The sequence below is a fragment of the Salmo salar genome, chromosome 12 (genome assembly GCF_965601325.2).
Source record: "Salmo salar chromosome 12, fSalSal1, whole genome shotgun sequence".
NCBI lineage: Eukaryota > Metazoa > Chordata > Actinopteri > Salmoniformes > Salmonidae > Salmo > Salmo salar.
This window is the reverse complement of record NC_138302.1, coordinates 38,410,987-38,436,560: the sequence shown is the minus strand read 5'-3', so window position 1 is coordinate 38,436,560 and position 25,574 is coordinate 38,410,987. Positions and strand designations below refer to the sequence as shown.

The 25,574-nt window shown below is 41.9% G+C and overlaps 1 protein-coding gene across 2 annotated transcripts; it reads left to right on the top strand.

Annotated features, from left to right (window-relative positions):
* The first annotated feature begins 1,500 nt into the window (after nucleotides 1–1,500).
* On the top strand, nucleotides 1,501–25,026 carry LOC106564802 (REST corepressor 3). Of its 2 annotated transcripts, none has more exons than XM_082958890.1 (12): nucleotides 1,501–1,815; nucleotides 1,933–1,989; nucleotides 2,384–2,461; nucleotides 2,570–2,622; nucleotides 3,028–3,189; nucleotides 3,493–3,617; nucleotides 3,702–3,780; nucleotides 9,997–10,218; nucleotides 14,667–14,744; nucleotides 16,335–16,392; nucleotides 16,497–16,564; nucleotides 21,375–25,026. In XM_082958890.1, the coding sequence occupies exons 1-12, from the start codon at nucleotides 1,692–1,694 to the stop codon at nucleotides 21,744–21,746; spliced, it is 1,476 nt and encodes a 491-aa protein (XP_082815016.1). In that variant the 5' UTR covers nucleotides 1,501–1,691; the 3' UTR covers nucleotides 21,747–25,026. The 2 variants fall into 2 exon arrangements, with proteins under 2 accessions (XP_082815016.1, XP_013986684.1); XM_014131209.3 differs by having other exon boundaries at nucleotides 1,549–1,815; nucleotides 16,497–16,741.
* Nucleotides 25,027–25,574: the final 548 nt, after the last annotated feature.

The window sequence follows — 25,574 nt, the reverse complement described above, 5'->3', positions numbered from 1 at the left end:
TGTTAGTGGGTTTTTTTTCTCCCACAAACATCCATTCTGAATTTAAAAGTAGTTCCTGAATTTAAAAAAGTATCTGTAATCTAATTCCAATATTTTTTGCTGGTAACGTAATCAGTTACTCAAAGAGAGACAGAGAGAGAGGATAGTTGCAGATAGTCCTAGTGGTTTCCCGCCGAGTTCAATATGGCACCATCGATTATCACATTCTATAGGGCTTATTCAGATTGAAGAGAGTTGTAGCATAGTGACGAAATTACATAAATGATCTTATGTGGCAAAAGACCCCTGATCTTGGGTAAACAGTTTCTCTTTATGTAATTGTACTATGACCTCTGCTAAGAGGTCTGCACCCTTATGGCAAGGGTGGTATAGTGCACCTACCCCCCCACCTCAAATATTATGTTTTTGCCATTGAATAGATGTAAGCCTACATTACAGGAAAGTACATGTAAGCAAGACTGTTTTGTACAGAAATGCAGCTCATATGTGGTACACTACAGTGGCCTGCATAATTAGTTGAACAAAAATAGACATTTCTTTAGCCATATACTTATCTTTATTCATATCCAGCTTGCCTCCTTCATGTTAAACTGCTGGGGTCTATCTTCATTGACCATCTAAAGGGCTTTGTGTTTAATACCAAAAATTGCAACCATAGTTTAGTTTATAGACTGGGCAGATGATAATGGAATGAGGTCTACCAATGTGGATTGAGAGACATAGCCTACTGACATGTTCAGTTAATTAGGCCCTTATACCCATTTTGGATACCCAAATGGTCAAAACCATCTCCAAACTCTCAAATTCACCGCTCATCACTCACACAGACATAAGTAGGTTACATAGGCCTAGTAAACAGTAAATAACTTACATTCGAAAACCAAATAAACAATTCATTAATTGTGGGATCTCTCGAAATAGGTTAGTGGTCTTTTGTCTCCATCTGCTGGCAAACCAAGGACAATATTCAGAATAAAAAGAGGCTACCCAAACGACTGGTTATTTTATTTCGCATTTTATTTTGTACAGTTTGGCTATATTCCTCTACTTCTCATTCGCCTACTATGGGGCCATCGTTGCAAACGTAGAGTTGTTTATATTTGCATAACATTTAAGTAAAAAATAGCCTACGTTGAAATGCTGAAAAGCTGTGTAGACGCTTCTGTGAATAAAGGCTTTAAATAAGAGCATCCGGTTCTATATTGGCTTTACAAAATCCAATGTATCCAAAACAGACGTAGCCTATATTATGTGTAATAAATTGTAACAAATTATATTCTTGTTGTAGCCTATTCGTCTACGGAGTGTGACTGTAAACAACTCCATTTTCACCGGCGCACGCAGAGCCGCAGTTTGGCTTCATATAACCAAGTGCGTAAAAGTCCTTCCGCTAGACGAATTAGTTCCTTCTGATTTTGAATATTCAATTGCTGCATGTCTGAACAGATACACGCCGTGAATTACACAAAAAACAACCAATATCAGACTCTGGAACAGGCTTGAAAAATATTGTTATATATATCTGCGTTAAACCGTAATATACAAAACAATGTGGAGTAATACTGGACTGTGGCACAGTGTCACAGCTGCGTAGCTGTGGGAGTTATTGAAAAAGACAGGCTGTGAAAAAATATACATTGCATGTTTTTTTTAGGTATTCTCCTAAGGAGAACGCACAAATATACGAAAAAATGCCTGGAATGATGGATAAAGGGTCAGAGTATCTAGGAAAGGGACGCTCAAACGGAACAAAAAACCCTTCAAATGCATCGAATGGACATTTTTCTGATGAGAGTGGCAGTGACGACGAGCACGGTATAGCCTCGAACACCCCGTTTGCATGTCACACTGTACATGTATTATTTTGAACGCGAAAAACTGAAGAAAAAAATGTGTCTATTAATGTGCTATACACATTTTTCCTTATTGCAGATGTCGGAATGCGTGTGGGATCCGATTATCAAGCCAATATACCCGAATTTGATCATGGTAACGTTATGCTTGATCTACCTGACTGTATTCTGGTGGTAGCCTCGGTATAGGTTATGATAGTATATTTACATTCATCTTTTTACTTTACAACCCATAGTCAGCAATCTTTTATTTCAGAATTCAGCCAGATGTGTAGAGAATTATGGGCCCATTGAAATATGTTTGGATTATAGAAGCGTTTTGAAACACATTTCTATTCCGAGGCTACTATTGGTTTCCTTCAACTGAATTGGCTTTTTGTTGCTATCTAAACAATATTTTAACAACAATAAAGCAGAATCTTTAGTCCTGCATGTATTGCTTTAATTGCGCAGTTAAAATGACATTAAATATCACTCTATGAAAATTATGTTTTTTTTTTTTAAATGATGTGTTATATATTTTTCTGTAGGTTCTACCAAGTACAGTGATAAAGATAGTGGGGGAATGTTGGTGTGGTCTCCATATCACACCATTGTCGACCCAAAATGTAAGTCAGTTTGGTTTTCACAAGCATCTTATTTCTAAAGACAACCAAAAGTTGATTTTACTAAAATATTTACAAGTAGTTTAATTAAACTATGATTTTTCCCCACAGTGGATGAATATATTGCCATTGCAAAAGAGAAGCATGGATATAATGTTGAGCAGGTATGTCTGCTTTTTAGGATTACTAGACAAGTACATAGGGCCACAGTTACTAAGCTTTTTCACCAATGCAGAGAATCCACCTTATTTTTCAAAATCATATGAACTTTCAACAGAATTTCCAACCCTATTGAAGCATATTCACAATTTTAACATTCTTATTACATTTTCCAAGCCCCCGGACAGGCCTAAAATTTACACCGGTGTGAAAGCTCAGTAAATTTGACCCACAATGTATTAATAAACTACCACGACACGCTTAAAAATAACATATTCAAATGCTATTTAGGGGAATACCTACTCTATATATTCTAGTTCTGTTGCTTAAGCATTTCTGGCTCAGTGAAGCCCCATAGACCTGCCTGGTGTCCATTCTCAGTGGATTCCACTCGTTGCTGTCCCCCACAGGCATTGGGCATGCTGTTCTGGCACAAGCACAACATTGAGAAGTCCCTGGCAGACCTTCCCAACTTCACCCCCTTCCCCGACGAGTGGACCGTGGAGGATAAGGTGCTGTTCGAACAAGCCTTCAGCTTCCACGGAAAAAGCTTCCACAGGATTCAACAAATGGTAACATACATATATTAATATACAGTAGCTTTTATCTTTTACTTTAATGTGTGTCTGTATACTGTTCATACAAACATACACAAGCAGTCTGGATGAATATTGCAGTTGACTTTAAGGTCATTTACGCTTTAGCCAACATCTGCATTCACCTTGAATGCAATCTCTGCAAACGTTGGGGTGATTGCCTTTAAAAGGCACATTGTCGACAGTGCAGTGCACTTGTCGACAATGCGCCTTTGATTGAATCCCGGCTTTAATGTAAGTATAAACGGTCGATTGGCACCATTTTCTCATCTGTTGTAGTTACCAGACAAATCCATATCCAGTCTTGTGAAGTATTACTACTCCTGGAAGAAGACTCGGTCCAGAACCAGCCTGATGGACCGCCAGGCCAGAAAGCTGGCAAACCGAAACGCCCAAGATGAAAGGTAAGACTTGTAGCTCGCCTTACTACTGTCTGTGAAATTCCAAGTGGTCGGAGTCCAAGAATGATTGGCTTTTCTTGACATTAGTGATGAAGAAATGGAGGAAGCCAACCCCATCGAAGCAAACGATAGTGATTATGACCCAACCAAGGAGACGAAAAAAGAGGTACGTTATCTAAACTTTAGAATTTAAACTGATGGAATGGCAGTTGGGATATATCAAAAAGTGATAGCGGATACGTTTTTAATCAGTGACCAGCATTCACTTACAATGAGTAGTAGAGTAGACAGATGCCAAAGAAAATAGTGAAATAAAATGCAAGGTGTTATGATGTGAGGGGAAGGTTAGTGTTACAACATTAAGTAGACAAACACACTATCCAGGATACACTTCCACACTCCATCCCCCAGGGGGCAGCAGAAACCTTGTCCAGATGTTGAGCCTGCTTGATAAGCACATCAGGTGCTGCCAATTAGGGTGATCATCAGTCAGTGTCCTAGCTTGAAAGCTGTGAGGCTGCTAGTTGGTTTGGTGGCCATAAGGCCTTTCATTTAGTTTTAAATCATTAGTTTAGTCATGCTTGTTTGTGGTTTCCTTTTTGTATTCATTTATTTCCGTCACCATCTGGACAAATACAAATGCACACATTCAGGCTACAGACCATGTAACTAGGCCTAGGACCGCTAGATAAAGCGAGTGTAACAATATCCGTAGGCAAGTTAATGGGTTAGTAACAAAGGTCACACTTAAAAGGTACAGTAAGCGATGCATAAAGTAAACCGCAACATAGGGTGTCGATTTCGGCAACAACTAAGAGCGTTTGAAGCACAAGGCTAAACTTGTACATAGTTTTGGTTCCATAGCTATCACATTGTAGCAGTGGGAAGCGCACCCATGCACTAGAGTCCTGCATCGGGTTGGATATCAAATCAAACTTTATTTGTCATATACGCCGAATACAACAAGTGCAGACCTTACCGTGAAATTCTTACTTACAAGCCCTGAACCAACAGTGCAGTTCAAGAAGAGTTAAGAAAATATCTACCAAATAAACTCAAGTAAAAAATAATTAAAAGTAACACAATAACATAACAATAACGAGGCTATATACAGTGGATATCTGTACCCGAGTCAGTGTGCGGGGGTACAGGTTAGAGGTAATTTGAACATGTACGTAAGGGAGAAGTGATTATGCATAGATAATAAACAGCCAGTAGCAGCAGTGTACAAAACAAATGGGGGGGGGGGGTCAATGTTATAGTCCGGTGGCCATTTGATTAATTGTTCAGCAGTCTTATGGCTTGGGGGTAGAAGCTGTTAAGGAGCCTTTTGGTCCTAGACTTCATGCTCCGGTACCGCTTGCCGTGCGAGAGCAGAGAAAACAGTCTATGACTTGGGTGACTGGAATCTCTGATAATTTTATGGGTTTCCTCTGACACTGCCTATTATATAGGTCCTGGATTGCGGGAAGCTTGGCCCCAGTGATGTACTGAGCTGTACACACTACCCTCTGTAGCGCCTTATGGTCAGATGCCGAGCAGCTGCCATACCAGGCGGTGATGCAACCAGTCAGGATGCTCACGATGGTGCAGCTGTAGAACTTTTCGAGGATCTCAGGACCCATGCCTAATCTTTTCAGTCTCCTGAGGGGGAAAAAGTTTTGTCGTGCCCTCTTCATGACTGTCTTGGTGTGTTTCGACCGTGATAGTTCATTGGTGATGTGGACTAAAAGGAACTTGGAACTCTCAACCCGCTCCATTACAGCCCCGTTGATGTTAATGGGGGCCTGTTCGGCCCACCTTTTCCTGTAGTCCATGATCAGCTCCTTTGTCTTGCTCACATTGAGGGAGAGGTTGTTGTCCTGGCACCACACTTCCAGTTCTCTGACCTCCTCCCTATAGGCTGTCTCATCGTTGTCAGTGATCAGGCCTACCACTGTTGTCGTCAGCAAACTTAATGATGGAGCTGGAGTCGTGTTTGGCCACACAGTCGTGGGTGAACAGGTAGTACAGGAGGGGACAAAGAACACACCCCCGAGGGGCCCCAGTGTTGAGGATCAGTGTGGAAAATGTGTTGTTGCCTACCCTTACCACCTGTGGGCAGCTCTTCAGGCAGGAAGTGCAGGATCCAGTTGCAGAGGGAGGTGTTTAGTCCCAGGGTCCCTAAGCTAGTGATGAGCTTCGTGGGCACTATGGTGTTGAACGCTGAGCTGTAGTCGATGAACAGCATTCTTACATAGGTGTTCCTTTTGTCCAGGTGGGAAAGGGCAGTGTGGAGTGCGATTGAGATTGCGTCATCTGTGGATCTGTTGGGGCGTTATGCGAATTGGAGTGGGTCTAGGGTATCCGGGAGGATGCTGTTGATGTGAGCCATGACCAGCCTTTCAAAGCACTTCATGGCTACCGACGTGAGTGCTACGGGGCGGTAATCGTTTAGGCAGGTTACCTTCGCTTCCTTGGGCACAGGGACTATGGTGGTCTGCTTGAAACATGTAGATATTACAGACTCAGTCAGGGAGAGGTTGAAAATGTCAGTGAAGACAGTTGGTCCTCGCATGCTTTGAGTACAGTCGTGGCCAAAAGTTTTGAGAATGACACAAATATTAATTTCCAAAACGTTTGCTGCTTCAGTGTGTTTAGATATTTTTGTCAGATGTTACTATGGAATAGTGAAGTATAATTACAAGCATTTCATAGGTGTCAAAGGCTTTTATTGACAATTACATGAAGTTGATGCAAAGAGTCAATATTTGCAATGTTGACCCTTCTTTTTCAAGACCTCTGCAATCTGCCCTGGCATGCTGTCAATTAACTTCTGGGCCACATCCTGACTGATGGCAGCCCATTCTTGCATAATCAATGCTTGGAGTTTGTCAGAATTTATGGGGTTTTGTTTGTCCACCCATCTCTTGAGGATTGACCACAAGTTCTCAATGGGATTAAGGTCTGGGGAGTTTCCTGGCCATGGACCCCAAATATCGATGTTTTGTTCCCCGAACCACTTAGTTATAACTTTTGCCTTATGTCAAGGTGCTCCATCATGCTGGAAAAGGCATTGTTCGTCACCAAACTGTTCCTGGATGGTTGGGAGAAGTTGCTCTCGGAGGATGTGTTGGTACCATTCTTTATTCATGGCTGTGTTCTTAGGCAAAATTGTGAGTGAGCCCACTCCCTTGGCTGAGAAGCAACCCCACACATGAATGGTCTCAGGATGCTTTACTGTTGGCATGACACAGGACTGATTGATGGTAGCGCTCACCTTGTCTTCTCCGGACAAGCTTTTTTCCGGATGCCCCAAACAATCGGAAAGGGGATTCATCAGAGAAAATTACTTTACCCCAGTCCTCAGCAGTCCAATCCCTGTACCTTTTGCAGAATATCAGTCTGTCCCTGATGTTTTTCCTGGAGAGAAGTGGCTTCTTTGCTGCCCTTCTTGACACCAGGCCATCCTCCAAAAGTCTTCACCTCACTGTGCGTGCAGATGCACTCACACCTGCCTGCTGCCATTCCTGAGCAAGCTCTGTACTGGTGGTGCCCCGATCCCACAGCTGAATCAACTTTAAGAGATGGTCCTGCCGCTTGCTGGACTTTTTTGGGCGCCCTGAAGCCTTCGACACAACAATTGAACCGCTCTCCTTGAAGTTCTTGATGATCCGATAAATGGTTGATTTAGGTGCAATCTTACTGGCAGCCATATCCTTGTCTGTGATGCCCTTTTTGTGCAAAGCAATGATGATGGCACGTGTTTCCTTGCAGGTAACCATGGTTGACAGAGGAAGAACAATGATTCCAAGTACCACCCTCCTTTAGAAGCTTCCAGTCTGTTATTCGAACTCAATCAGCATGACAGATTGATCTCCAGCCTAGTCCTCGTCAACACTCACACCTGTGTTAACGAGAGAATCACTGACATGATGTCAGCTGGTCCATTTGTGGCAGGGCTGAAATGCAGTGGAAAAGTTTTGGGGGGATTCAGTTAATTTGCATGGTAAAGAGGAACTTTGCAATTAATTGCAATTCATCTGATGACTCTTCATAACATTCTGGAGTATATGCAAATTGCCATCATACAAACTGAGGCAGCAGAATTTGTGAAAGTTAATATTTGTGTCATTCTCAAAACTTTTGGCCACGACTGTACACGTCCTGGTAATCCATCTGGTCCCACGGCTTTGTGAATGTTGACCTTTTTAAAGGTCTTGCTCACATCGGCTACTGAGAGCATTATCACAGTCATCCAGAACAACTGGTGCTCTCATTCATGCTTCAGTGTTGCTTGCCTCGAAGCGAGCATAAAAGGCATTTAGCTCGTCTGGTAGGCTCGCGTCACTGGGCAGCTCGCGTCTCGGTTTCCCTTTGTCGTTCCTAATAGTTTTCAAGCCCTGCCACATCCGACGAGCGTCAGAACCGGTGTAGTAGGATTCAATCTTAATCCTGTATTGACGCTTTGCTTGTTTGATGGTTCGTCTGAGGGCATAGCGGGATTTCTTATAGGCATCCGGATTAGTGTCCCGCTCCTTGAAAGCGGCAGCTCTAGCCTTTAGCTCGATGTGGATGTTGCCTGTAATCCATGGCTTCTGGTTGGGATATGTACGTACGGCCACTGTGGGGACGATGTCGTCAATGCACTTATTGATGAAGCCGATGACTGAGGTGGTATACTCGATGCCATTGGATGAATCCCAGAACATATTCCAGTCTGTGCTAGCAAAACAGTCCTGTAGCGTAGCATCGGTGTCATCTGACCACTTCCATATTGAGCGAGTCACTGGTACTTCCTGCTTTAATTTTTGCTTGTAAGCAGGAATCAGGAGGATAGAATTATGGTCAGATTTGCCAAATGGAGGGCGGGGGAGAGCTTTGTACGCATCTCTGTGTGTGGAGTAAAGGTGGTCTAGAGTTTTTTTCCCTCTGGTTGCACATGTGACATGTGACCCACTGTTGATAACAAAAAAATCAGCTGGCAGGTGTAATGAAAAGTCTTTCAACCCGTGGGTCGGATCGCAGTTCAGAACAATTATATTGCAGGTCAAACGTTTTATTTCAAGATTTCTTTTACAAACCTAGGAGCTTGTTGAATTGTTGCGAATTCCATTATGTGAGCAGTGAGCCAGACAGCCTAGGGTAGCAGCAACACAGCGAGAGTGGAGCAGGGAACTGTCCATTATTTGTGTGGTGTTGAAACGTTCCTAATTTGTTCACATGCAGAGCTTACGTTTCCTTCCGCCACACAACAATACGTTGCCAAGTTTATTTTCCCTGACTCCTAGCTCACATAAAAATGGCTAACGTAACAGGAGAAATGGAAAGAAAGGTTATGATGGTGGATTACACCATCGTGGAAACAGGTGCTCCGTGAATGAAATCCGGTTTGGAAGGATTTTGTAGTCATTGTGGACAAGGAGGACAACAACCCAGTAGATGGATACACAGCCTGCAAAAGTGCAAGCAGGTATTTGTTTATGATAATTCAGTTATTTATCAATGAATAATTACATTAATTCAGGCTTTTGTTCATTTAGACCATACGCAAGCTACATAAAGTCTAAACCTACTAAATAAATGTAGCCTATTTTTGCAGCCTGTAGCTTATTCGATTCTGGGAATTGTTTCTTTCAATTAAACTATTTGATTATCTAAACAATATTGAATGTAAAGGTATTGTTTTTTATGCTGCCTATAGGCTTTAATTAGGTAAGAAGGTTAATTAGAAGGCTTTTTTCCCCAAAGCTATTTCAATTGTCAATGTGCGCTGCATCGCATTATGAATATAAGATAAGCCTATCGTTCTTAATTCATGGCATGGTTTTCTTTTATCCAAATGTTGAATAGATATGCAGACAAATTATTTCATGCAGGGAAGGGAAAAAACGTAATACTCTGGTCATGATTTTTGTAAAATAAATTGATGTTATTTGGAGGGTCACAGATCAGCTCTTGGAACAATTCTATGCTGGTGGTTCATGATGCGGAGTTAATATCTGGTGGGGCTCGGAATTGATGTGGCCGGCGCGGGCGGGTTCGGGTCCAAAGAATGTAGCTGTGCAGGACTCTACCATGCACATGTGCAGATACTCTTGTACTGTGAGAGCAAAGTCTTGCATTGCACTCATCTGAATATCAGTGGTGCTGCTCGTGGCAACATCATATCGCCGAGTCTGCTGTTCATGCTCCCAGGGGATTTTTCATGGATGCCTGATAAAGACCTAAGGGTCAAAACGTATCAATATAATCACCTGGGAGCATGAACAGCATTGTGCAGCGTTTCGTTTTTATTATACCTCTTAAAACATGCTCCCATGTACCATATGTCTTAACAATGACACAATTGATGTTACTAACATTATGACAGCTAATAGAAAGTGTACCCGCGCCTATCCAGAGCCACACGGAGCCCCAGCACCTGAGCTCCTCCAAGATTGGGCTCGGCCGACGGGAGCACCTGACGCTCATGCACCGGCACCACTCGCAGCGTTCCAAGTGCCGGCCGCCCAAGGGCATGTACCTGACCCAGGAGGATGTGGTGGCAGTGTCGTGCAGCTCCAGCGCTGCCAACACCGTCCTTCGGCAGCTGGACATGGAGCTTGTGGGCCTCAAAAGACAGGTGAGCTTTGGGGATTCTGGTTTGTCTCATTGCAGGGCAACCTGGGTCCTCAAGGTGCTTGAGTTGAGGCTTTTTCACAGTACATTTTAGTCATTTAGCAGATGCTCTTATCCAGAGCGACTTATAGGAGCAATTAATGTCCTCTTAACCGCTAGGCTACCTGCCGCCTTAGTGCTTGAGAATCTTTGGCTGTATCCTGAAAGTAAAAGATAAATACACAATCTAAATATTATATATATATATATATATATATATATATATATATATATATATATATATATATACAAACACAGTACCAGTCAAAAGTTTGGACAGACCTACTCATTCAAGGGTTTTTCTTTATTTTTACTATTTTCTACATTGCAGACTAATAGTGAAGACATCAACTATGAAAAAACACATATGAAATCATGTAGTAACAACTAAATAAAATATATTTGATATTTGATATTCTTCAAAGTAGCCACACTTTGCCTTGATGACAGCTTTGCACACTATTCGCATTCTCTCAACCAGCTTCATGAGGAATGCTTTTCCAACAGTCTTGAAGGAGTTCCCACATATGCTGAGCACTTGTTGGCTGCTTTTCCTTCACACTGCGGTCCAACTCATCTCAAACCATCTCAATTGGGTTGAGGTCGGTTGATTGTGGAGGCCATCTGATGCAGCACTCCATCACTCTCCTTGGTCAAATTGTCCCTACACAGCCTGTAGGTGTGTTTTGGGTCATTCTCCTGTTGAAAAACAAATAATAGTCCCACTAAGCGCAAACCAGATGGGATGGCGAATCGCTGCAGAATGCTGTGGTAGCCATGCTGGTTAAGTGTGCCTTGAATTCTATATAAATCACTGACAATGTCACCAGCAAAGCACCCCAACACCATCACCTTTCCTCTCCTCCATGCTTCATGCAGAGATCATCTGTTTACCTAATCTGCGTCTCACAAAGACACTGCAGTTGGAACCAGAAATCTCAAATTTGTACTAAAAAAGGACAGATATCCACCGATATAATGTCAATTGCTCGTATTTCTTAGCCCAAGAAAATCTCTTCTTGTTATTCTTGTCCTTTAGTAGTGGTTTCTTTGCAGAAATTTGACCATGAAGGCCTGATTCACACAATCTCCTCTGTTGATGTTTATCAGTTACTTGAACTGTGTGAAGCATTTATTTGGGCTGCAATATTTGAGGCTGGTAACTCTAATGAACTTATCCTCTGCAGCAGAGGTAACTCTGGGTCTTCCTTTCCTGTGGCGGTCCTCATGAGAGACAGTTTCTTCATAGCGCTTGATGGTTTTGCGACTGCACTTGAAGAAACTTACAAAGTTCTTGAAATGTTCTGGATTGACTGACCTTCATGTCTTTAAGTAATGATGGACTGTTGTTTCTTTGCTTATTTGAGCTGTTCTTGCCATAATATGGACTTTGTCTTTTACCAAATAGGGCTATCTTCTATATACCACCCCTACCTTGTCACAACACAACCGATTGGCTCAAACGCATTAAGAAGGAAAGAAAATCCACAAATGAACGTTTAACAAGGCACACCTGTTAATTGAAATTCATTCCAGGTTGGAAAAGCATTCCTCATGAAGCTGGTTGATAGAATACCAAGAGTATGCAAATCTGTCATCAAGGCAAAGGGTCGCTACTTCGAAGAATCTCAAATATAAAATATATTTTGAGTTTAACACTTTTTTTGTTTACTACATGATTCCATATGTGTTATTTAATAGTACAATATATACACAAAATATTTAATTGGGTGGCAGGTAGCCTAGTGGTTAGAGCATTGGACTAGTAACTGAAAGGTTGCAAGATCAAATCCCTGAGCTGACAAGGTAAAAATCTGTTGTTCTGCTCCTGAACAACGCAGTTAACCCACTGTTCCTAGGCTGTCATTGAAAATAAGAATTTGTTCTCAACTGACTTGCCTAGTTAAATAAAGGTGTGATTGTGATGTCTTCACTAAACTACAATGTAGAAAATAGTAAAAATAAAGAAACCCTTGAATGAGTAGGTGTGTCCAAACTTTTGACTGGTACTGTATTTATACACAAGTATGTGGACACCCCTTCAATTTAGTAGATTTGGCTATTTCAGACACATCTGTTGCTGACGGGTGTATAAAAACAGCTATGCAATCTCCATAGGAAAACATTTACAGTAGAATGGCCTTACCGAAGAGCTCAGTAACTTTCAACGTGGCACCGTCATAGGATGCCACCTTTCCAATAAGTCAGTTTATCAAATTTATGCCCTGCTAGAGCTGCCCTGGTCAACTAAGTGTTATTGTGACGTGGAAACGTCTAGGAGCAACAACGGCGCAGCCGCGAAATGGTAGGCCAAACAAGCTCACAGAATGTGACCACTGAAGCATGTAGCATGTAAAAAAGCCTAAGATCACCATGCGCATTGCCAAGCGTCGGCTGGAGTGGTGTAAAGCTCGCAGCCATTGGTCTCTGGAGCAGTGGAAACGTGTTCTCTGGAGTGATTAATCACGCTTCACCATTGAAGTCCGACGGACGAATCTGGGTTTGGCTTATTCCAGGAGCTACCTGCCCCAATGCATAGTGCCAACTAAAGTTTGGTGGAGGAATAATGGGGTTGTTTGTCATGGTTCGGGCTCTAGGCCCCTTAGTTCCAGTGAAGGGAAATCTTAACGCTACAGCATATAATTACATTCTAGATGATTCTGTGCTTCCAACTTTGTAGCAACAGTTTGGGGAAGGCCCATTCCTGTTTCAGCATGACAACACCCCCCTGCACAAAGCGAGGTCCATACAGAAATGGTTTGTCAAGATCAGTGTGGAATAACTCTTTTTTTTATTTAGCTAGTAAAGTCAGTTAAGAACAAATTCTTATTTACAACGAAAGCCTACAGGGGAACAGTGGGTTAACTGCCTTGTTCAGGGGCAGAACGACAAATCTTTACCTTGTCAGCTCGGGGATTTCGCTCTAACCACTAGGCTACCTATCACCTCAATTGACTGGCATGCATAGAGCCCATCAAACATCTTTAGGATGAGTTGGAACACCGACTGCATGCCAGGCCTAATCGGCCAACATCAGTGCCCGACCTCATGTGGCTGAATGGAAGCAAATCACCACAGAAATGCTTCAACATCTAGTGGAAAGCCGTCCCAGACGAGTGGAGGCTGTTATAGCAGAAAAGTGGGACCAACTCCATATTAATGCCCATGATTTTGGAATAAGATGTTCGACGAGAAGGTGTCCACATACTTTTGATTCATGTAGTGTATCAGCACTATTTAGTGCATTGTGTTCTAAGCATATGTACGGTGCCTTCAAAAAGGATTCACACCACTTGCCTTTTTCCATATTTTGTGTTACAAGGTGTGATTTCAAATGGATTTGTATTTTTTTTGTTGTCAATGATTCACACAATATACTAATGTCAAAGTGGAAGAAAGTTTTTGTATTTTTGTTAAAAAAGGTTTGCTTTTTATTTGTATTTATTTTATGTACCAATAGGTGACCTTCGCAAGGCATTGGAAAACCTCTCTGGTCTTTGTGGTTGAATCTGTGTTTGAAATTCACTGCTCGACTGAACGACTTTACAGATAATTGTATATGTGTGGGGTACTGTCGTGGAAATTCAGTACTGAGAGAGACTTGGTAATTTCTTCAAACAATCATCTTTATTTAATATTGATTAATTATTGCAATAATAAAACCGTCGACCCAACAGTCTTGACTGTTAGGCTGAGAGCCTCCCCTTTACAGACAATGCACAGTTTATATAGCGGATACCCAGAATGCTTGGTTCCACCCCTCCCATATAGATTGTAGGGCACCATAAGCCACTTTGGGTTCATCCGCCTCTGGTGCTTTCTCCCAGATGCCAGGATAATTAGGAATAGGGAGGCCTTTAGCCTGGAGGAACAGAACATCTCTATCTCGGTGACACACACCACATCTTATCTATGGAATGCCAGCTGTAGGTTTTTACCTAGCCATCATTTAATCAGTTGCCAGCCCCAGCTTCAAACAACTTTTCTCAGTTCACTACAGTATCAGTTAAGTAAATAATTGCGAAATATCCAACAAATCAGGTAAATATGTCATTTTTCTATCACGGTACAGAGATAAGGTAGTCATTAAAAAAAAAACATGTTAAACACTTATTGCACACAGGGATTCCATGCAACTTATTATGTCACTTGTTAAGCACATTTTTACTCCTGAACTTATTTAGGCTTGCCATATAAGGGGTTGAATACTTGGACTCAAGACAGTTCAACTTATAATTTTTTTATAATTTGTAAACATTTTCAAAAACATCATTCCGCTTTGACATTATGGGGTATTGTGTGTAGGCCAGTGACAAAGAAATCTACATTTTAATCCACTTTAAATTCAGGCTGTAACACAACAAAATGTGGGATGTGAGTACTTTCTGAAGGCACTATGAATTTATCACACAGGTTCAAAATGCAAAGCAACTGAACAGTGGTCTGAAACACAGGATGGAAGCGGGCATTGATGACTTCAGGCTGCCGGAGGTATGTGCCAAATGTTTAGATTTCAGTGAGAAAGGGACCTAGCAATGTGACATAAGTGGTCATAAGCTGTCATGACATTCACATCACTAAGACCTTACAAATGAAGTGCTACCAAAGAGATGAAGTCATTAGTTATGGATGTTTCTTTATTATGGTTGCTTATATGAAGTGAGTGACCTGTTGACTTGACATGTATTGCCACTTAGCTTCTACACTGAAAAAATATATAAAACGCAACATGTAAAGTGTTGGTCCCATGTTTCATGATCTAAAATAAAAGTTCCCAGAAATTGTTCATACTCACGAAAACCTTCTTTCTCTCAAATGGTGTGAACAAGTTTGTTTATATCCCTGTTAGTTAGCATTTCTCCTTTGCCAAGATAATCCATCCACCTGACAGGTGTGGCATATAAAGAAGCTTATTAAACATGATCATTACACAGGTGCACCTTGTGCTGGGGACAAAAGATGCAGTTGTCACAAAACACAATGCCACAGGTGTCTCAAGTTTTGAGGTAGTGTGCAATTGGCATGCTGACTGCAGGAATGTCCACCAGAGCTGTTGCCAGGTAATTTAATGTTCATTTCTGTACCATAAGAGGCCTTCAACGTTGTTTTATAGAATTTGACAGTAAGTCCAACCAACCTCAACCGCGGACTTGTGTAACCACACCAGGCCAGGACCGCCACATCCGGCTTCTTCACCTGCGGAAATGTCTAAGACCAGCCACCTGGACAGCTGATGAAACTCATCGTCCACACCAGGGTCTTGACCTGACTGCAGTTTGGCATCGTAACTGACTTCAGTGGGGAAATGCTCACCTTCGATTGCGGCTGGAACACTGAAGATGTGTGCTCTTCACGGATGAATCCCAGTTTCATCTGTACCGGGCAGATGGCAGATAGCATATTTGGCGTCATGTGGGCGAGCTGTTTGCTGATGTCAACGTTGTGAACATCGCTACATGGTGGGGGGGGGTTATGTTAAGGGCAGGCATAAGCTACGGACAATTGCATTTTATCTATGGCCATTTGAATGCACAGAGATACCGTGAAGAGATCCTGAGGCCCATTGTCTTGCCATTCATCTGCCACTATCACCTCATGTTTCAGAATAATGCACGCAAAGATGTCGCAAAGATCTGTAAACAATTCCTGGAAGCTGAAAATGGCCCAGTTCTTCCAAGACCTGCATACTCACCAGACATGTCACCCATGACAGCATGTTCCAGTTCCCGCCAACATCCAGCAACTTCACACAGCCATCGAAGAGGAGTGGGACAACATTCCACAGGCCACAATCAACAGTCTGATCAACTCTATGCGGAGATGTTGCGCTGCATGAGGCAAATGGTGGTCACACCCGATACTGACTGGTTTTCTGATCCAAGCCCCTACTTTTTTTTTTAAGGTATCTGAGACCAACAGATGTCTGTATTCCCAGTCATGTGAAATTCATAGATTAGGCCCTAATTAATTAATTTAAATGTCCTGATATCCTTAGGAACTGTAACTCAGTAAAATCTTTGAAATTGTTACATTTATGTTTTTGTTCAGTGTATAATATCAGGTGTTCTTTGTCTGTTCTAGTGCAACCAAAAAGTTAATGCTCGCTGGACAACAGATGAACAGCTTCTGGCAGTTCAAGGTAAACCTACGTTCTTTGTGGGTTTGTTGTCGGCTCATGTTCTTGTCCATGGCCCGCCAGTCTGTTTACCTCGTGCAATTTCAGAATATTTGTTGTTTCAACAGGTGTCCGGAAGTACGGGAAAGACTTCCAGGCCATTGCCGACGTTATCGGTAATAAGACAGTAGGGCAGGTAAAGAACTTCTTTGTGAACTACCGCCGCCGTTTTAACCTGGAGGAGGTGCTGCAGGAGTGGGAGGCGGAGCAGGGAACTGGCACCCCCAACGGTGACACTGCCACCTCTGGCGAGGAGGGGAAGAACAGCTCCAACACCCCTTCTGGGAAGAGTACGGACGAAGAGGAGGAGGAGGTGGTGGAGCGTTCCTTTATTCCCCTAAAACCAAAAAAATGTACCTTCCCATAAACCCCTTCTGTGATTTCGTTATAGTTTGCTATGGGAGTTGGCCTCCCACAAGCCCCCTCTGCATGCAGGTTTTTACTCCAACAGATTTCTAACATTTCTAACATAACATTATAATTATTATAATGTTAGTTGCATCTGGACATTCCAACCCTGGGGGGGGGGGCAAAATGCAAAAAAACCTAAATTTCCAATACGCATGTGTATAATACACACAATTTATTATTCTACAAATTTACCATTGACTTGATAACTTGAAGAAATATCTGAATGTGGTTGATGTCAACGAATGGTCTTTTACTCCTTGCATGACGTGTAGCTTTAAGTATTATTTAACATATCATGAGCAGTTGTAGATGACCTTGCTATACAGTATTGAAAATAATATAATACTAATATATTTTAAACGAATACACTACATGACCAAAAGTATGGACAACTACTCATCGAACATCTCATTCCAAAATCATGGGCATTGATATGGAGTTATAACAGCCTCCACTTTTCTGGGAAGGCTTTCCACTAGATGTTGGAACATTGCTGCGGGGATTTGCTTCCATTCAGTCAAAAGAGCATTAGTGAGGTCGGGCTCTGATGTTGGGCGATTAGGCATGGCTCACAGTTGGCTTTCCAATTCATCCCAAAGGTGTTCGATGGGGATGAGGTCAGGGCTCTGTGCAGGCCAGTCAAGTTCTTCCACACAGATCTCGAAAAAACTATTTCGGTATGGACCTCGCTTTGTGCATGGGGGCATTGACATGCTGAAACAGGAAAGGGCCTTCCCCAAACTGTTGCTACAAAGTTGGAAGCACAGAATCTTGTAGAATGTCATTGTATGCTGTAGCATTAATATTTCCCTTCACTGGAACTAAGAGGCTTAGCCCGAACCATGGAAAAACAGCCCCAGACCATTAATCCTCCTCCATGGCTGTGTGCTCGGTTTTATACACCTGTCAGCAACGGTGTGGCTGAAATAGCCGAATCAACTAATTTGAAGGGGTGTCCACATAGTTTTATATAGATAGTGTAAATGCCTTTATGGCTACTTTGTCAATTAGCTAAGTAGGAAACACAATAGAACAGGTGCCAGGCTTATTTTCATAACCTGATATCTGTTTTGACTGCTAATGACATTTGTTAAACTGATCTTAAATCTGGTATTCCAACATGTCATTCAATGTCAAGACCAGTCAAGTGGCTATCCCTTCTGGAGAGCTACTGTACTTTTTCCATATTTTGTTACGTTACAGCCTTATTCTAAAATCAATTAAATAGTTTTTTTCCCCCTCAATCTACACACAATTGCCCATAATGACAAATCAAAAACAGGTTTAGGAATGTTTGCTAATTTATTAAAAATAAAAAACATATCACATTTACATAAGTATTCAGACCCTTTACTCAGTACTTTGTTGAAGCACCTTTGGTAGCAATTACAGCCTCGAGTCTTCTTGGGTATGACGCTACAAGCTTGGCACACCTGTATTTAGGGAGTTTCTCCCATTGTTCTCTGCAGATCCTCTCAAGCTCTGTCAGGTTGGATGGGGAGCGTTCCTGCTCAGCTATTTTCAGGTCTCTCCAGATATGTTCGATCGGGTTCAAGTCCGGGCTATGGCTGGGCCACTCAAGGACATCCAGAGACTTGTCCCAAAGCCACTCCTGCATTGTCTTGGCTGTGTGCTTAGGTCTTTGTCCTGTTGGAAGGTGAAACTTCACCCCAGACTGAGGTCCTCAGCGCTCTGGAGCAGGTTTTCATCAAGGATCTTGCTGTACTTTGCTCCGTTCATCTTTCCCTCGATCCTGACTAGTTTCACATTCCTTGGTGCTGAAAAACATCCCCACAGCATGATGCAGCCACCATGCTTCACCGTAGGCATGGTGCCAGGTTTCCTCCAGACATGGCGCTTGGCATTCAGGCCAAAGAGTTTAATCTTGGTTTCATCAGACCAGAGAATCTCGTTTGTCATGGTCTGAGAGTCCTCTAGGTGCCTTTTTGGAAAATTCCAAGGGGGCTGTCATGTGCCTTTTACTGAGGAGTGCCTTTAGTCTGGCCACTCTACCATAAAGGCCTGATTTGTGAAGTGCTGCAGAGATGGTTGTCCTTCTGGAAGGTTCTCCCATCTCCACAGAGGAACTCTGAAGCTCTGTCAGAGTGACCATGGGGTACTTGGTCACCTCCCTCCCTTCCCCCACGATTGCTCAGTTTGGCCGGGTGGCCAGCTCTAGGAAGCGTCTTGGTGGTTCCAAACATCTTCCATTTAAGAATGATGAGGCCACTGTGTTCTTGGGGACCTTTAATGCTGCAGAAATGTTTGTGTACCCTTCCCTAGATCTGTGCCTAGACACAATCCTGTCTCGGAGCTCTACGGACGATTCTTTCGACCTCATGCTTGGTTTTTCCTCTGACATGCACTGTCAACTGTGGGGCCTTATATAGACAGGTGTGTGTGCATTTCCAAATCATGATCAATCAGTTGAATTTACCACAGGTGGACATCAATCAAGTTGTAAAAACATCTCAAGGCTGATCAATGGAAACAGGATGCACCTGAGCTCAATCTCGATTCTCATAGCAAAGGGTCTGAATACTTATGTAAATAAAGTATTTCTGTAAAACATTCAAGAGACCCGTTTTTGCTTTGTCATTATGGGTATTGTGCGTAGATAGATGAGGGGGAAAAAATATATTTAATCCATTTTAGAATAGCTAACGTTGGCTAGCTTGTAAATAAGAATTTGTTCTTAACTTACTTGCCTAGTTAAATAAAGTTTAAAATAAAACAATTGCTTGCTAGCTACTTCCAGACACAAATGAGACCACTCTGACCGTTTTACTCACCCTAGCAGAGCTGGTTAGGCAGTTTCAAATCAAATCAAATTGTATTTGTCACATGCGCCGAAAACAACAGGTGTAGACCTTACCGTGAAATGCTTACTTACAAGTCCTTAACCAGCAATGCTTTAAGAAATTAAGAAAAAAATACAAATAAATGTTAAGTAAAAAAATAGATAAGTAGAAAATAAAAGTAACATAATTTAAACAGCAGCAGTAAAATAACAAGCGAGGCTATATACAGGGGGTACCAGTACATAGTCAATGTGCAGGGGCACCGGTTAGTTGAGGTAATATGTACATGTAGGTAGAATTTTTAGGGCCTTCCTCTAACACTGCCTGATATAGAGGTCCTGGATGGCAGGAAGCTTGGCCCCAGTGATGTACTGGGCCGTACGCACTACCCTCTGTAGTGCCTTGCAGTCGGAGTCCGAGCAGTTGCCATACCAGGCGGCGATGCGACCAGTCAGGTTGCTCTCGATGGTGCAGCTGTAGAACCTTTTGAGGATCTGAGGACCCATGCCAAATCTTTTCAGTCTCATGAGTGGGAATCAGCTTTGTCGTGCCCTCTTCACGACTGTCTTGGTGTGCTTGGACCATGATAGTTTGTTGGTGATGTGGACACCAAGGAACTTGAAGCTCTCAACCTGCTCCACTACAGCCCCGTTGATGAGAATGGGGGCGTGCTCGGTCCTCCTTTTCCTGTAGTCCACAATCATCTCCTTTGTCTTGATCACGTTGAGGGAGAGGTTGTTGTCCTGGCACCACACGACCAGGTCTTTGATCTCCCTATTGGCTGTCTCATCGTTGTTGGTGATCAGGCCTACCACTGTTGTGTCATCGGCAAACTAGCATGTTATCCAGAGCATTGGTGACTAACTGTGCTGCTGGCAACAATTTAATTGCGCTTTTTTGCCGACATTTACTGACACCGGCCATATTCAATGGGTGTTGAGCGCTCGTAAATTCATTATTCTGCACTCTGGTACACTCAGACGAGAGTGCTCTGAAATCGGAGTAGATAGCCAGAGCGAATTTACGAAAGCACCCGAATGTCCAGCTAAGCATGACGGTAATAATCAAGTCAATAGACGTTCGGTAGTTATAGTTAGATAGCCTATAGTTAATATACTGGAAAGTTTGATGTATAAGTAGCCAACTAACGTTAGGTAGCTAACAGCATACCCGTACATACTGTTGTAATGATAAGCTATGTGGTTCGTAAGGACAGCGTACCTAACAAATTGCCAGCCAATATAAAGGATAAGGTAACTTATTTGAAAAGTCATTACTTTATTACATTGCTCAATATTTTCTTATCATTTGTCATAATTAGTTAAAGCAATGAATATGTATCCACTCTCGTTGTACTTCGACTGCATATTTTCTGCCATTTCCTTCAAATCTGGAAATGATGTGAAGCCACGGCCATTTCCTGAAGAATTGCATTATGGGCCCTAAAGTACGGAAATAGTGTCCTCTTCATATTTTGTGTATACTTCATATTTTGGCGAATTTAGTACGACATCCGGCAACTTTTGGCATACTAACTATACCCATACTATGACCAATAAGCATACTATATACTCAATTCACGTCACAAATAGTGCGGTTATTATGAGCATTCGAACACAGCTAATGTGTAAAAAGTCATGGGGTTTTGAATACTTTCCGAATGCACTGTATGCTGTAATGTATTGCCCATCTGTGTTTTGGTCTGAAATCCCAACTCACGCCTCTCTCTTCCAGGGCCAGGTGACCCCCTCGTCAGGCCCTTCTCCCGCTGCCACTTCCTCTTCAACTTTCCAAACCCTGGTGACATCGTCGGCTACCTCGCTCAACCAGCCGCCCCCGCTCCTACGGCCCTCCCTGCCGGCCACCCCGGCCCTCCACAGGCAGCCGCCCCCTCTCCAGCAGCAGGCCCGCTTCCTACAGCCCCGGCCCGCACTCAACCAGCCCCCCCCACTCATCCGGCCCTCCAACCCCCCGCCCCCGCGCCTCAATCCCCGGCCGCTTGCCCCGACCTCAGCCCCCACCTCCACAGGGTGCCCAGGCTCCAGCCAGCCGCCCCCCACCCTGGTGGGCATCCCATCGGAGACGCCGTCCTCCTCGCTGCACTAAGTGTGTGCAATGGCGAAGGAAGAAAACGAAAAAGTCGATGGTCGTTTTTTTTTTACTTGGTCGTTTGTTTCCTTGTATTTTTCTTGACAATGATCCGTTGTGTTCCTGAAAGTCGTCAATCGTTGGTTGTTTATGAGGAGATGATGTATATTAATGAGAAACGTAAAGCCGTTGTGAAGTTTTTAAAGTTTATGTATATTAGGTTAGGTCTTAGTTTTATTTATTTGAAATCACATAGTTTTTTTTATTCACTCATCTTTGGATGGACTTGCTTAGATGTTATGTATTGGTGATGTTAAAGATTTACTAGAAGTATTGGTCCTGTTTGAAAGTGTTCCTGGCTTCTGGTTAATGTATATTTTACAAACTGGCAAAATTTGCAAGTGGTATATAAACAAGGTATATTGAAGACACTATAATGGACAATACACCACTACTAATGAACAGGTGGCGTTGCCATATTTCAGTTCAATTGTTTGATTTGCTGTAATGCGTATTTGTTCTTTGAGCGAATATAGACTTATCTTTTATATAAGCATTATTTATTTTTCTACTCGGTGCTATGGACTCTAGACGGTCCAGTATAATAATAACCATTGTGTAAGTGCTCTTACGCTTCTAGGCCAACTGTATTTACGTGATTGAATTGATCTAAACTGGAAGAAACTGATTGAAAAAAATGATGAACCGGTTAATAAAATTAACTTGTTTAATGTAATATTAAGCTACGAGGAAGTCAATGTCAGTGAATCGATTGTTGTAGTCAGTGAGCCACATTTTCAGGAATTTGATATGTTTCAATGATTTTCATTTAAGATATATTGAAGAACAAAATGTTTGACTTCTGTACAGTTGTGTGTAATAATTTGTTTGCTTAATTTTAAACTGTCAAGATCATACCTAAAACTACGCTTTTTGATTTTGTTTTAACGGTCGCCCATCAGTAATTCCCAGTGTAAGATGAGGCATAGTATCTAACATATCCATTCAAATAATTGTAACATTTTGTTTTGTGTGTCCAGTTATGATCATTCGTTTTTTACCAAGTTTTGGAATTAATTAGTGCCGCTTCATGTTCAGGGGTTGAAAGATTCTGTAAAATGTATACAGTTGAAGTCGGAAGTTTACATACACCTTAACCAAATACATTTAAATTCAGTTTTTCATCATTCCTGACATTTAATCCTAGTAAAAATTCCCTGTTTTAGGTCAGTTAGGATCACGACTTTATTTTAAGAATGTGAAATGTCAGAATAATAGTAGAGAGAATGATTTATTTTATTTCTTTCATCACATTCCCAGTGGGTCAGAAGTTTACATACACTCAATTAGTATTTGGTAGCATTGCCTTTAAATTGTTTAACTTGGGTCAAACGTTTTGGCTAGCCTTCCACAAGCTTCCCACAATTAGTTGGGTGAATTTTGGCCCATTCCTCCCGACAGAGCTGGTGTAACTGAGTCAGGTTTGTATGCCTCCTTGCTCGCACACACTTTTTCAGTTCTGCCCACAAGTTATCTATGGGATTGATGTCAGGGCTTTGTGATGGCCACTCCAATGCCTTGACTTTGTTGTCCTTAATCCATTTTGCCACAACTTTGGAAGTATGCTTGGGGTCATTGTCCATTCGGAAAACCCATTTGCGACCAAGCTTTAACTTCCTGACTGATGTCTTGAGATATTGCTTCAATATATCCACATAATTTTCTTTCCTCATGATGCCATCTCTTTTGTGAAGTGCACCAGTCCCTCCTGCAGCAAAGCACCCCCACAACATGATGCTGCCATCCCCATGCTTCACGGTTGGGATGGTGTTCTTTGGCTTGCAAGCCTCCCCCTTTTTCCTCCAAACATAACGATGGTCATTAGGGCCAAACAGTTCTATTTTTGTTTCATCAGACCAGAGGACATTTCTCCAAAAAGTACGATCTTTGTCCCCATGTGCAGTTGCAAACCGTAGTCTGGCTTTTTCATGGCGGTTTTGGAGCAGTGGCTTCTTACTTGCTGAGCCGCCTTTCAGGTCATGTCGATATAGGACTCCTTTTACTGTGGATATAGATACTTTTGTACCTCTTTCCTCCAGTATCTTCACAGGGTGCTTTGCTGTTGTTCTGGGATGATTTGCACTTTCCGCACCAAACTACGTTCATCTCTAGGAGACAGAACGCGTCTCCATCCTGAGCGGTATGACGGCTGCGTGGTCCCATGGTGGTTATACTTGCGTACTATTGTTTGTACAGATGAATGTGGTACCTTCAGGCATTTGGAAATTGTTCCCAAGGATGAACCAAACTTGTGGAGGTCTACAATTCTTTTTCTGAGGTCTTGGCTGATTTCTTTAGATTTTTCCATGATGTCAAGTAAAGAGGCACTGAGTTTGAAGGTAGGCCTTGAAATACATCCACAGGTACACCTCCAATTGATTCAAAGGATGTCAACAAGCCTATCAGAAGCTTCTAAAGCCATGACATAATTTTCTGGAATTTTCCAAGCTGTTTAAAGGCACAGTCAACTTAGTGCATGTAAACTTCTGACCCATTGGAATTGTGATACAGTGAATTATAAGTGAAATAATCTGTCTGTAAACAGTTGTTGGAAAAATTACTTGTGTCATGTACAAAGTAGATGTCCTAACCGACTTAACAAGAAATTTGTGGAGTGGTTGAAAAACGAGTTTTAATGACTCCAACCTAAGTGTATGTAAACTTCTGACTTCAACTGTACGTTCTCCAGAAATCCTGGTTGGATGATTTCCGGAACTTTGGGAACGTTTCTCAAATTTTGCCTAATCACTGCTAAGGAATGGAGGAAGAAATAGGCTAATTCACTACTGTACATGGTGACAAGCTTAAAATATGTTGAAATGCAAACCTAAATTACCTTTAAACCACTAATATACACCGACTCAATCTTTTCCTGTGGAAATAATGTGGCCAGAAGTAAGTATAATCATGAACATTGAGGACTTGCATTTTGCCATAAAAATACATGACATTCGCATGTTACCGTATGTTGTGTTTACTAGGCTACTGGCTTGCCATTATTTCAGGCTCTCTTTGCGCTTGCATTTCATTCAAGTGTCTTTCAAACATTTTTAATTTCCATGTCCCTTCTCGCACATTTATTTGGTTTGTCTTTGTCCTACTATATTGTCGATTTAAATTATTGTTTTCCAGCCTGCTTAAATTGAAATGAATATTGCCCAAAAAATATAGCATACTAGTGAAATCCCAAATATACAACTATAAATGTAGCACATAAATAAAAAAAATACATTTGGAATTGGTGCATAGTTTCCCTTTAATTGATTTGTCTACTTTAGCCTAAATCATTTTATCAGCATTCAGCATTGTTTCTGCTTTTTGATATGCCTAATTGACCATAATTTAATGGTTTTCCCATAATCATCAAGCCTCAATGTAACTGCTGTGAAATAATTCTAAACAAATGCTATGAAGTAGTAAAGAGCTAAATAGCATAGGTATATGTAAATAATACCTCCACACTGGGCACAAACGTCAGTTCGTCTAGTTTTGATTTACATTTGGTTTATTAGTCAAAATGTGAATGTAACTTTACATCAAATGTTACTATGCCATTGGAATTAGGTTAAAGGGTGAAAAAAATGCCCTTACATTGACTTTTTGCAAATCCAATCAGTTTCACGTTTATTCATCATGGCATAGATTTATATTGGTTTAAATTACGTGGAAACAACGTTGATTCAACCAGTTTTGCCAATGAGTCGATTTCGCCATGCATGTAAAAACATCATCTGTGCTTCTTGGTGGTCTTGACTTATTAGGCCTAGTGCCTACATGATTCTGTTA

Coding starts and splice junctions, on each gene's coding strand:
- LOC106564802 (XM_014131209.3), top strand. CDS start 1,692: ATGCCTGGAATGATGGATAAAGGGTCAGAGTATCTAGGAAAGGGACGC. Junction 2,462..2,569: donor CACCATTGTCGACCCAAAAT/GTAAGTCAGTTT, acceptor TTTTCCCCACAG/TGGATGAATATATTGCCATT. Junction 2,623..3,027: donor ATGGATATAATGTTGAGCAG/GTATGTCTGCTT, acceptor TGTCCCCCACAG/GCATTGGGCATGCTGTTCTG.